Source organism: Acartia tonsa, chromosome 2 (genome assembly GCF_053477335.1).
Source record: "Acartia tonsa isolate MP-2025a chromosome 2, ASM5347733v1, whole genome shotgun sequence".
Lineage (NCBI taxonomy): Eukaryota > Metazoa > Arthropoda > Copepoda > Calanoida > Acartiidae > Acartia > Acartia tonsa.
In genome coordinates this window covers 1927721-1941228 of record NC_137261.1, presented here as the reverse complement: position 1 = coordinate 1941228, position 13508 = coordinate 1927721, and the positions used below count along the sequence as shown (strand labels likewise).

The window sequence follows — 13508 nt, the reverse complement described above, 5'->3', positions numbered from 1 at the left end:
AGAGGACAATGGGCTGTTTATTATAATAGTCTCCAAATTCACCAAATAGCGTTTTCTTATTTGTGGGCATAACAATTTGTGGGACTTTTATTGAATTTTGATTGGTTGGTTTATTAGTTGAGTGTCCAAACGTTTCAATCACTAATTGTAATTTATAGAAGGGGCAATTTTGTGTATTAGCATTGGGAATGTACATTGATTTCTCGGCCATTGTCTAATCCCTATAAATCTCTGATATGAAAGACTTTCATTTTATTTTCAATTTACTTGAAAAGAAGCATTTTCTATCTTAAACAATAAAAATTCTACTTGTCTTTTTTAATAAGTATGAAAGCACCTTTGGAAAAAGGTTGCTTAATAAAAGGGTGAAGGGAGTAAATAATGCCACCGAATTAAATAAGAATATATATTTGAACTAGGAAACCACATAAAATTTTTTTAACTTCTAGCTTTAATGGGTTCAGATGTGGTAAGTGGGGCGTTGCCCCCCCCCCCTCTCCCCCCAATAAAAAAGTAAAATGGTTCAGATAAGAGCCTAAACAATTAGAGATAATCTTTATTTAAAACTTTTCTTTACTTTTAGTTTAAATGAATATGTGTTTTAAATAAGTAGAAAATAAATTACTTTTATATCTTAAAGAATTGTTATTTTTTTATAGACCCAGTATCTTTAGGGCTTAAAAAAAACAAACTTCGCATACCTTCGCATACACAGGGTAAAGTTCTCTGATATTATACATACATCTAATATCACCATGTAAGAGGATTTGCTTGCGCTCTTTTGCGCTTAAGAGATCTGGAACCAAACGTAAAATTTTCATTAGAAGAAAATTGTCTATTTTACAGAAATCGGGTATGCTAAGAAAACCATCTACAATTACATCAAAAAATGGAGATTTGACTTATTTTAAAGGCTTAACGTATAAATTATTACATACTGATTCCAAATATATATAATATTTAAAAATTTTCATAGTAAAGAGCTAATTCTTTCGGCTTTATTTCCAAAAACTTGTGTATATTACTAAACAATTGTTTAAAAGTGTATATTCCAAAATGTAAAAAACGATTATTTGTCACTCTCTGGAACATAGTGTGCCAATCTTTCGATTTAGAGATTTACCACAATTTACAACCACCTCCCGCACGCTCCTGCATACATCATTTGTACATACAACAATGGCCAAATAAAATTATTAGGCATAGAATCTTAATGTATTTTTTCCTTTTATATATTCCTTAACAATACTTGAGAAAATAGAATTACAATAGAAAAATAAAAAGAATTGATATTGAAGAATGTTTTCACATATTGATGGATAAAAAGGCGGATAAGAAAAAATGTAAACAAAGCCTTCTTTATCCAAATACAAAAAGGTTATTCTACTTTATGTACATTTACACAATAAAAAAATATATTGAAGAAAATTATTAGTTTTCGCTATATGTATGTACATAGATGTAATAGCACAAAGAAACATTTTTCAAGGATTAGAATACTATTCTAATAAATATTGACTAATAGCAGGAATTTAAAATGCTTTTCTAAATGATATTTTATAATAGTAGTGACGAATATAGTAAAAAAGAAAGACAACATTCATAAAAGCAAAGTCTAATCTCAGAAAAAGGATAAACGAACAATAACTCTTGTAGAGTATCAAAATCAGAATATTAATTTAAAGGTATAAACAAAATTGTAGAAACCTGTTTAAAAATTGCTTAAATATAGGATACTGTTTAAGGACATACATTTATTTATTATAGAGATGCTTCGCTTATATCGTGTACCTTGTAAATCGTACCTAATTGTTATAGGAATCATCATAAAAAGTTTGAAATCGATAGGACAAATATAATCTGTTTAAATTAACGAAAAGAGCTAATTGTGCCGAACTGACTGACAGAAGGTCCCATCTTAATTATAGAAAAGCTTCGCTTTTTAAGAGGAGGCAACAACGGCTACGGATGCATAAGCCCTGATAATAATTTAAGTGTGTAATAATGAAAATATGAGTTAATGATTCATGTAAAATGATGTTATTTACAATAATAATAATCATTGTGCAAAATCCATTATTTGTTGTTTGGGGAATACAAAATATCTATTTTTCTGCGAGAAAAATTGGACAAAAATTATTAGAGTTGGCAATCCCAATCCGTAATCCAAAGTCCGCAATCCGCCCAATTTTCGTACCCATTTTGGACCCAGAACCTGAATCTGCAATCCGCAAGTGAAATTGCAGATTATTATTAGCAAAAAAAATAAATATTCTTTTTTTCCGGAATACCTCAGCGAATTTTTAAAATTTTTAATAAGGGAACACTCTAACTCCAGGTCCAATAACTAAGAACAACATAAACAATGTCCAAATAAGCAGTGTTCTGTTTAAAATACACACAATGGACAACCAGCTTTATTGATTGACTTACATATGTCTGGAAATCCTAAAACTAATTTAATTTGTCTAACATGACAGCAGTAGTTACCATTTATAACGTCTCTAGTATGACGAATGCAGTCTTGAAATCAAGCCATACTTTACTAATTACGCCAACGACGCAAGGCAACTCATGATATTTATGATTCTGAGAAATATTGACCAATTTTTGTGTTCTTAAGTAACAATTGGCATAACAAACGACAAATTTAAAAATAGATTTTGAATAACGGATACAAATGTGTAAATCTAAATCCTATGAATTGAAATATTTTTCTTGTATTTTCAAACTTCGCATGAATCTTATAGTAAAATTTGACAATAAATCTTTTTATTTTGTAACATTTTATATTACACTTTTTGTAGCTTTTTAAATTTATTGAGAAACATGTTATTTATAGATTGAAAATCTTTCAATGATAAAAAATCTGAAATAATGCAAGAAGTTTAATATCTTAATTAGATCTTTTTGTAGCGAAGCAACTATATAAAAGTTAAGGTTAGTCTGTTCGTCCGATGTCTTTGTAATTACCCATCAACTTATTTATAATTATTAAAAAAAATACCGAATGAAGTAATTTAAATTGGGGCCAGCATACATAGAAACAAGGATGACAACATCCATAAAAGCGAAGCACTGAAACGGTAGGACAAACGACATTAATACTTGTATAGTGTCTGAACTGAATAATCAGAATATAAAAGTATAAGATTCGAAGCAAAAATGTAAGTAAATTTGTTGAAAAACTGCTTGATACAGGATAATGTTTATGGACATACTTACATCTTTAGGGCTTGATTATAGAGTTGCTTCCCTTAAAATATTGTTCTCTGTTGTCCCAGGAATCAATATACAAATATCAGATCAAACGGATAATTAGATCATATAAAAATTTGTTGTTAAAAAAGTAGAAAAATCAACATGTTTAAAATTATAGAGTTGCTACGCTTTCTAATTCGTACCTAACTATTACAGGAATTACCATGCAAAATTTGAAATCGATAGGACAATTCTAATATGCCTAAATTAACGAAAAAAGCTATTTAAAAAAGTAAAAAAATCAACATGTTTAAAATGGACGTACAGACATTTTGGTAATGATTATAGAGTTGCTACGCTTTCTAAATCGTGCCTAACTACTACAGAAATCACCATGCAAAGTTTGAAATCGATAGGACAATTCTAACATGCTTAAATTAACGAATAAAAGCTAACTATCTCGGACGGACGGACGGACGGACGTACGGACGTACGGACGGACGGACCGACCCTAATTATAGAAAAGCTTCGCTTTTAATAAATATTCCTATAGACAATTTATATACTTTTTCAGATATTTATGATTTATTTAAGATTCAAAACAATAATACAATAATATTAAGAAAATTTAATTTCTATTTAAATAGATAAAATTAACTTTTAGGTGAACTCTTCTGTATACGAATAGTTATTTTATCAGTGTGGCTGAGAACCAGTTCTAATCCAGCGGATATTTCGAAGCCTTACTGGAAAACTAGTTATATATTAAATATTAGTTGCTTAGCCTCTAGCCTCTAGATAAAGGCGGGGATGGTCAGAACCGTAAGACATAAATAAAGCTTCCCTCAATAGTACAATTTATTCGAACCATCAATTTTCAAGATCTTTAGCTTGAGACAAAAAAAACCTTACTACTTTATATGAAAGGATATTGATTTACCTGAGCATTATAGTAGCAGTGATATCTATGTAAGGTTCAGGACAACACTCATACACAACAACATTTCTTTGAGCTCTAGCACCTAGCAACTGCCATTCTCCATTATCCTAATAAAAGAAACAATCGTGGGATGCTTTCAAGGTGACCGATTTTTCTGGTATCGAAGTAGCTTTCGCAATTATGGTGGGCTATGGGTGAGAGATAGACCTTTTTTTCTATTTTTTGTGCCAATAGCTGTCTATAGACACATTAACATCCAAGATTGGTCTACTGTAGCTTCCCTGGCGACTCGGCAAAGTAAAAACATGGATTTAGCGTTCGGTTACCTTAAAAGCATCACAGTTTATTAAGTTAAAATATCTGTGCTTTTACGAAATAAAATCCATTTGAATATTTTCAAAATTTAAAGCAACTCATTACCATACATGCACAATTAGAACTTCTCAGACAAAGGGTTGATCTTCTGTTGGATGTTACTTAACCTAATTTCCACCAATGAGCGTTAGATTATGGCATCCAATAGCAAGCGGATGATGCTATTGGCTCCTCTGGATGATCACCTAAAATCGAAGAAGAATCCTGCCCCAATTAAGTAATAGTAATGAAAGCAATGATTACCTGGAAACTGGAAATATCTACCCCTGTATCAATGGTAGAAAGGTTAATATAGAAGCCATGGTAGGTCCAGGTACCAAACTTTAAATCACAGCTCTAAAATAAACAACAATGTCAAATTTTTATTGTACTTCAGCTGTTTGAAAATATAAAATATTAGTTTATGCATCTTTTGGCAAATAGATATTGGTCTAACAATTATTTTTTGGCTTTAAATACTTTTACTTCCGCAATGGACCTTCCTATTTACAGCTAACTTTAAAATTAGACATGTGTTTGTGTTCAGAAACCATATTGCAAATAATTATCAATTTTACAAACAACCAACCAAAACATCCAAAATGTAGAGTAGTTTTGATCTTAAAATAAATCATTTAAAAATTTGATTGTGAACTTAATTTTTATGTTCATGAAGATTTATCTAACCTGATCATCAAAAGGAAACCAAGTGATATCAATATTACAGGTTGACTTAAAAATACCAGGGGGAATCTGACTCACTGAACCATCATGTCTAAATAATATGATAATAAATAAAAAGCAAATTTGACATACTTATACGCATTCGATTTTAACAAACAAGGTATCGTTTCATTATGTTTGGTACTTTTAAGATCCACAGTTTTATTAATCAAAAATACTCGAGTTTTTTCCTCATTTGCCTAGAAAGTCATGCTACGAGAAACGCCATTTTCTCCAAACCAGCTTCAAAGTTTTAGAACTTTTAGATGCGAAACTTTATTTCTTTATTTTTGCAAAAACTCAATTCTGTTACTTAAAGAGCATAAAATTGACTTTCAAAAAATAATATGGCATGAAACATTATTTTGTTTATAAACCTGAGATGGGTTTTTGAGAAAGAATGCCGCGTTTTTTCGGCATTTTTTTAGACATTGATTGATTGAACGAAGACGATATCGTCTTCGTTCAATCGTCTTCGTTCAACAGAGTATACAACAAAAGAATTCAAAATTTTAAAATTAGTATTTTAGCCATTTGTATAATATCTAATACAGCTCTAAAACGTGCATTAATTATTATGCAGCAAAAATAGATTTAAGATAATTTGTTTTTCTTCTATGAAGGCTGTTCCAACAAAAGAGAAATAATTAAATAAATAGTTGTATACATGTCTAAAAAATGTCAAAAAAACGCGGCATTCTTTTCTCAAAAACCCATCTCTGGCTAATGTCAATAACTATTGAAGGAATAAGAAAGTGTATCCCGACTAGGGTTGGGCCGGATATCCGGTTTGGCCGGTTATCCGGCCGGATATTTTCGGCCATTTTCAATATCCGGCCGGATACCGGATATTAAAACTATTCGGTTACAGGATCATTGGCTGATTTTTGACGCCGGATATCCGGTAATTTGCCGGATATCGAACGTTGGCCAGATATCCGGCCGGAACCGGATATCCGGCATTAAAAATCAGCCGGATATCCGGTATCCGGCCAAAAAAGTATCCGGCCCAACCCTAGTCCCAACTTCCTTTTATAGAATAATATGTCAAAACTTTTGGCGGAGAGATAAATCATAACTTTGCAGGGACAAGTTTTATATAAAAAAAAAAAAAAAAATTGTCAAAGTTTTATTGCATAAAATAATCTTATAAACAAATGTTACAACGAAAGTGCCTCAAAATTTAAGTTTCGAATAAATCATAACTTAAAACTTTACAATTAAGTTCTAAGCAGTAAATTTTTAAGTTGTAAGTGTGTATTTGTAAATGACCTTTAAGATCTTGCAAACGGCAAGACTGAATTTAACAGTTCAGAGCTGGATCTTTAAATCATTTCAATGGTGCGCTAAATCACCCCGCGCAGAATTGAAATGATTTAAAGATCCAGCTCAGGTAATGCTAGAATTCGGTAGACTTTAAGCTATTTTGCGTGTAGGGGTAGGGGGGGGGGGGGAGGAGGCAGTCAGCACCTATCCTCATAACCTGACCAAACATTTAGAATCCCTTTCCATCTGACGAAAGAATTTTCTCTTTTTCAAACAATGAATAAATATTATTGGTTACAGCCCATCTTTCTCCTAGAAAACAAAATTATATATAGCAGAATGTTATCATTATTTTCTTCTTTTGTGTTATAAATTTGATAATATTATTCTATGTCCTAACAAACTTGTTTGATAAATAAGTTTATGCTATCTTTCAGTGTGTCTGTAAACAAGATTATACATTATAATTCAACAGACAGGTGAGAATGGTACACTTATTTATTAGTCTTTAATTATGCATATAAATCACATTATCAAGAAATTATAACCAAACTGCAATAAATATTAAAAAGGATATTGAACACTTGACTTTTTTTATCAATCACTCATGTCAAAATAAGCCCAACTATTGCACAACACAAATGAAATACTTTGTGTTTTTTAATGGAAAAAGTATTGCTTGATGTAATCTACTTTTCTAGAATTTTATCATCAATATATTTTTTTTCTTCATTGGCTTTAAAATAACTGTAAAAGTGTTAAACAGAAATAATAAAAAAATATTCAGCTATATAAAGTAAATATTTGTTTCAGTTAAAGAAATAAAGAGATAATATATAAAAATCTGTGTAAGTACTGTAATAACAATCTTATGGAGTAGCGTTGTTAATAAGCAAAATTACATTTTTTTGTTTAAATTTCGAGTAAAATTTCCTTCTAAAATGTTAAACAAAGGATCAAATTATATAATCTAACCTTCTTTTACGTGTAATACTATGAGTATTTTTAGAAATATAATATAATCTTTTTTTCAAATGGAAAAAGATAATTAATCTGGCAAAAAAATGTAGTTCTATTTAAGTAGTTCGACTACATTGTAAACTGAATATGTTCGTTTTTCTTTTTGTCCAATTGTCCTTTTTCGAATAAAAAAATGAAGCTTTAAAGCAAATATAAAAGTTCCTTGTCGAGCACAGGACTTCACCACCTTGAAAATTGAAGGGAGGGTTGGTGTTTTGTGTTGTTTTTTACTGTATTTCTTGTTTGGTTGGGTTATATGAGGTACCAGACAGCTCCACAGGGTTAAAGCACCTCCTTTCCTTCCCCTCTTATAAAAATATAATTTTAAAAATATGGGAATGATTACTGTGCTAGCTACGGAACTTTGAGAGAAATATTTTTTTTTCAAGTACATTCTCTCTTTTCCCTGAGGGAAAAAAAAGATGAAAGAGATTACTATAATGAATTCTGGAAAATCTGAGCAGCCCACATTCAACTCCAAGTGGTAACTAAAACAGGATCTGGTAATCTTGAGAAATATTGTACAGCGTGGCAGACTGAAAACCTGATTTGACTTTTACTTGCGTACTTCAGGAATGTAGTCAGATTTTGTTAGTTTTGTCCTTTAAAAAAAACAGTATTTACAAGTAATATGTGAACAATTCTCTACAATTCAGATATGAAAAAGATATATTTCTGAATAACCGTCTACCTAGTTATAATTGAATTTTAGAATACTGGTCCGTTTGCAGTTCAGAGGTGGATTCTTAAAAAAATTGCCTCACTAATCGCTTAGTGGGGCAAAATTTTTTTCGTGAAAAATCCACCAAAATCACATTAAAAATCTACAAAAATTAAACAAAATCTTAGAAGGTTTGTTAGCATAATATTTTATTTAATTTTTGTAGATTTTTAATGTGATTTTGGTGGATTTTTCACGAAAAAAATTTCGCCCCATAATCCACAATATCAAAGAATTAATCCCTGTTTTCATTTATTTTCACAGAAATTTGCCTATGATATATAAATCTGGTTTTAAAATTTGTAGTTTTTGATGAATTATAGATTATAAGATGCTTTGATTAAAATATTGTCAAATTCAATGAACTAGTCTCAAATCAAATCAATATTAAAAGAATTAAATAGAACAAAATTTTCATATTTCCCACAGCTCTGTCTATTCTATGTTCATCAGAAAATTTATTGAAAATTTTTACTACAATCCTGAGGTGGATTCTTTAAAAAAAATTGCCCCACTAATCGCTTAGGTTTCTTTCCCCCTCCGTTTCTCTTTCCCTCTACTATGACGTAAATAGAATAGGTAGGCCAAAAGGGGAGAAATCTATCCTCATTTACCTAGGGCACTAAACACAGCTACCACTGTGATAATTTTTAATATTATAATTTATTCATAGTGCTGTTTACAATCCAAAGGTTGGGTTCCTTGCTTGAATCATCAATTGGGCTTAGAGCTAACTTGTTTTATCTAAATAACTCTTATTCTTGTTTTTATATTAGCGAACTTTATCAATAATAGTACGTGTATGTCTGTCGTTCGTTCCTTCTGTAATTTCATAAGAAGCACGATTAATCATTTTTTTTACATCCACGTCACTTTACTTCTCTGAACTTGCCCTATCCTACCCCTCATACTCTATTTCAAATTCGATATATTCGCTATTATCATCGGACATAAACGACCTTTTTATAAGAAGAAATAATAAAAAATCTGTAAAGAGTGCAAAGTGTAATACTGACCAAAACTAATTTAAGTGGGTCAAAAGATATTAACTATTAAGTTTTGGACATCTCTCTTAATATTCTCTACAATTTATAGCAAGTGTTACAAAATAGAGATGTGGAACAATTGTTCTAAAAAATATGTACATTATATTACAAATAATTAAAGAACTCTTTAAAAATAATATCTAATTATAATTAAAACTTAATAGTCTTTGGATACTTGAATTATATTGTGTTAAACTTATAGTATTCATTGTTTACTAGACATAGTTATTTAATGCAATCAATGTTGTTTCAAATGTATATGTTGATTTGTCTCAATAAATATTTGAATTTGAATTTAGAAAAGGTTAAAAGCGTTACCTAAGTATAAAATTTTAAAAAAATAATCTGCTTAACAAATAAATAATATTAAATATTCAGTTTTAAATTTATATCATAGATCATTTTTTTCCAAGGTTTTCTAGCATTCATGACAATTTTTATAACAGAGGAAAAGACTGTCCGACTGTCTGTCAGCTTCCTTTAGGGGAGAACAAAAATTTCTTGGCTGATATCTAAGATAGATTGTGAATATTTTTCTAAACAATTAACTCTGGGTATTGCTCTGAAAAAAAACATAATTGACAAAAAGAAATATGTTATTTTTTTCTCTGCTGTTATCACAGAAATTATGTATTGAGATTTCTGTATTTTTTTCCTTTGATTTTCCTTATTTTCTGCCATATATAATAATACATTTATTTATGAAATGGGATGTTCAATTCAGATAATAGTCTTAATGGCCTTAATTATGGATTAAGTATTAGGGTTGGTCGATTTTGGAATTTCACATTAGTAGACATTGGCAAGGGTTACTGGGCCAATATAAAACACTGTAAAACTCGAAAGAGGTTTTTAAATCCAAAAACAACGGGCGCGCGGGGGGTTGAAAATGTGCCCGCCCCCTTATAAAACCAAAAATTGAAATTCCTTCAAACACAGGCATGTTGCATATCAAAATGACCGCATTGAAATGCTGATTACAGATCTGAAAACCGTTTTAAAAAATATTGATTCAGTCTGAAATGATTTTCAAATAACCTACTAAAATGAACAATTTTGACTAAATCAGCTGTTTTAAGGTATTTAATGAGATCCTATTCGAACTAGGAGCAATATTTTCCAAAACGAATTTCAGATTCGTAATCAGCATTTCAATGCGGTCATTTTGATATGCAACATGCCTGTGTTTGAAGGAATTTAAATTTTTGGTTTTATAAGGGGGCGGGCACATTTTCAACCCCCCGCGCGCCGGCAGCTATAAGAGCCAAGTCACTTTTGAAACTTGAATGGGGATTATCATACATATATATGACTTCCACAACTTATGATAACAGTAAAATCTAAAAAAAAAGGGTGAAATGGGCCCACCCTATTAAGTATGTAATATTAAATTGCATAAAATTACAAATGGCTGGTGCAATACACGTGCTAATATTTCTCCTGATAAACTTTAATGCTGTTATTATCCTTATGATAAAGTAACAACATCTATGTGTTTCTGTGTGTGTGTGTGTGTGTGTGTACAGAAGGATCGCGCTAACCATTGAACCGATATGGTTCTACAGGATAGCTTCTCATAGGTCCTGAAAAGGTTTGTAACTGTTTTGAATTAGTGTACCACTACCCTATAAAGAGAAATCACCCTGGAAAAATGACCCCTTCCCCCCCCCCCTCCCAAAAAAATAATTTTATAAAACTTTTTCTTTAATTTTAAACTTTTTGAAAATGGGGAATCCACTCCCCTCCCCAATCCTCGAGGGTACCATGAGGCCTTTAGGGGGGGTAGCCGCTAGAATTATTTAAAAATGTAGGCGTAATGCTCAAAGGCTATTTGATTATTACGCTTGAGAAACGTATTTTTGGCCGAGGAAAAAAGTAATAAAATGTAGTTGTAATGGTTATTCTTATACCTAGGGTTAAAAATATAAAGGAATCTTAACAATTTGTTTATAATAGTGCATTTCTCTGAGAAAAAAAGAAGATATTTGTATGTTAATATGATGAGGTGTACATGTAATAAAACTAAAATAATATAAATCAAACAAGGCCGCATACGGTTTTAATAGGCAAAGACTAACAGCAAAGTAATTTAAGAGGATATTTATACAATAAAATTGATTCAGGAACATCTATGTGTCTATAGATGCGTAACTTAGAGCATATTATGAAATTATGTCTTATATTTTGCAAGGTTTTAAACCTTTAACATAAACGTACAGAACTCTCTGAGGAGTACAATGAAGGTTTGAAAATTCCACATGCTCATATTTTTCTGCTGTCTTGTTTAATGGTTGTAATATTTGTATTCTGTCTGGAGGTAGGATATTATGATGATAGTGTTTACTAACCTATTAACCTATTGTTTGCTCTGCATTCTAATGTCCATTATTAAAAACTAAGCTTCTGTCCAACAAGTATCTGTCCGTGCCTAGAATACTGATCGCTCTGCCCCTAGTATCTAGGGGCTCTGTTTTGGAATGGGAAGGGAGGAAACAGAAAAATATCCTAAAACCATCCCATTACTTAAAAATGTAACAATGAAATATAATTTAACCATCCTGGGACCAACGTGAAGCTTCCCTAAAACTCAAGTGGTCCTGTGGTTGCTGAGACATTAACGGACAGACAATAAAACCTGACTACTAATATGATTATCATAAAGTCATAAAACAGGGATCAACTTTCTGAATATTTATTGGTTCATCAAGTCAAATATAACATACAAGGACACAAATTGTTGTTAACGCCAGTTTGACCTTTGCAAAGTATTTGACACCATATACTAAACCTAATTAACTATTAAAGTCCGTCTGTGAACCCAGTAAAAGTGTCTGACTATGACGTCAGAAAAAATTAACAATTAACCAATGAGAGACCGCTATATATTTTACCATTGGTCAATTACAGTGAATACTGGCTTCTCATTGGTTAATTGTTATTTTTTTCTGACGTCATAGTTCGACACTTTTACGAGGTTCCCGTCTGTCTCCCAGCAGAATATAAAATTCAACATCATAGTGTTATTGAACTAGAATAGTTATTTCTCGCAATGTATTATAAACTGCTTTCCGCGGATAAAAAATGTACAATTATAAGATTAAAACTGGATATAATACGATGCTTGGCATATTTTTTCAGAATGGCTGAGAACTGGTTCTAATCCATCGGATATTAATCAGTTTCAAACAAATGCGGGAAATAATAGTCATGTTTAAAGTAATGCTTTTAATAAGAAGAAAACTTTGCAATTGAAGAAAGTTTGACTTGTAAAGAGCGTTTGACTCTTTTTATACTGTTTTTTTATATTAACCAATTTCTTATGGGATTATTCTAAAAATTAGTATATTATATTTGTAAAATAAAGAAACAGTAATTTACAACACTGTTAATTTATTCACAAGATGTATTTAAAATTTAATATTTCATTTAAACATAATAATTGCTACGAACTTACGATTATAATGCTTATACAGTGTGTTTTTTTTATGAGAACTTTTTTGAAAGCAATTTTACCCCACTTATAGTTATCATAATTTGATGATTAATGGCTTATTTTCTTTGTTTTTTAAGGGAAATTATGAAACAACAAAAAAATATTTCAGTTTTTTTTAAAAAGTACAGTAAAATCTAAATTTCAAAACTTAGGTGTCAACATATAAAAATGGTTTTAGCGCATTTTTCTTTAAAAAAATGGATTTTCTGTATTCGACTTTGGGGGGCCAGTACTCCCTCCCTGGTTGAGATATGACCTTCAAACATTGATATGTTGTAGTACATGTCTCTAATAGTATATGTATACATTTTTAGCTCTATATCTTAACTTTGAAGTGTTTAGCAGCCATTCTTGCAAAAGGTTGATTATTTGAGCATGAGAAAAATGCCCCAAAAACAATTTTTAGATGTTGACACCTAAGTTTTGAATTTTAGATTTTACTGTACTTTTTAAATAAAAACTGAAATATTTTTTTGTTGTTCTATTAATTGCCTTAAAAAAAAAGAAGAAAATGAGCCATTAATCATTAAATTCTGATAACTATAAGTGGGATAAAATTGCTTTCAAAAAAGTTCTCATAAGAAAAAACACACTGTATATGTATGTATGATCAAAATGGAATAATTTCTTTTGCCCTATGTGAACAAAAGGGCAAAAAGTTTGTTTTAAAAGTAAAAGAAAACAAAGTGAACAATAAGAATATGCAACAATGAAGGAAAACAGGACAAAATTAAGCATGTCAAT

At 30.5% G+C, this 13508-nt stretch overlaps 1 protein-coding gene across 1 annotated transcript in view; it reads right to left on the bottom strand.

Annotated features, from left to right (window-relative positions):
* Positions 1 to 13508, bottom strand: part of LOC145333789 (neuronal acetylcholine receptor subunit alpha-7-like) — a 55975-nt gene that overhangs the window by 29670 nt on the left and 12797 nt on the right. The window contains exons 3-5 of the mRNA XM_080179027.1: positions 5183 to 5270; positions 4760 to 4852; positions 4142 to 4248 (exon numbers count right to left, since the gene is read on the bottom strand). Coding sequence (XP_080035153.1) covers positions 4142 to 4248; positions 4760 to 4852; positions 5183 to 5270 — 288 coding nt within the window. The remainder of the gene's footprint in view (positions 1 to 4141; positions 4249 to 4759; positions 4853 to 5182; positions 5271 to 13508) is intronic.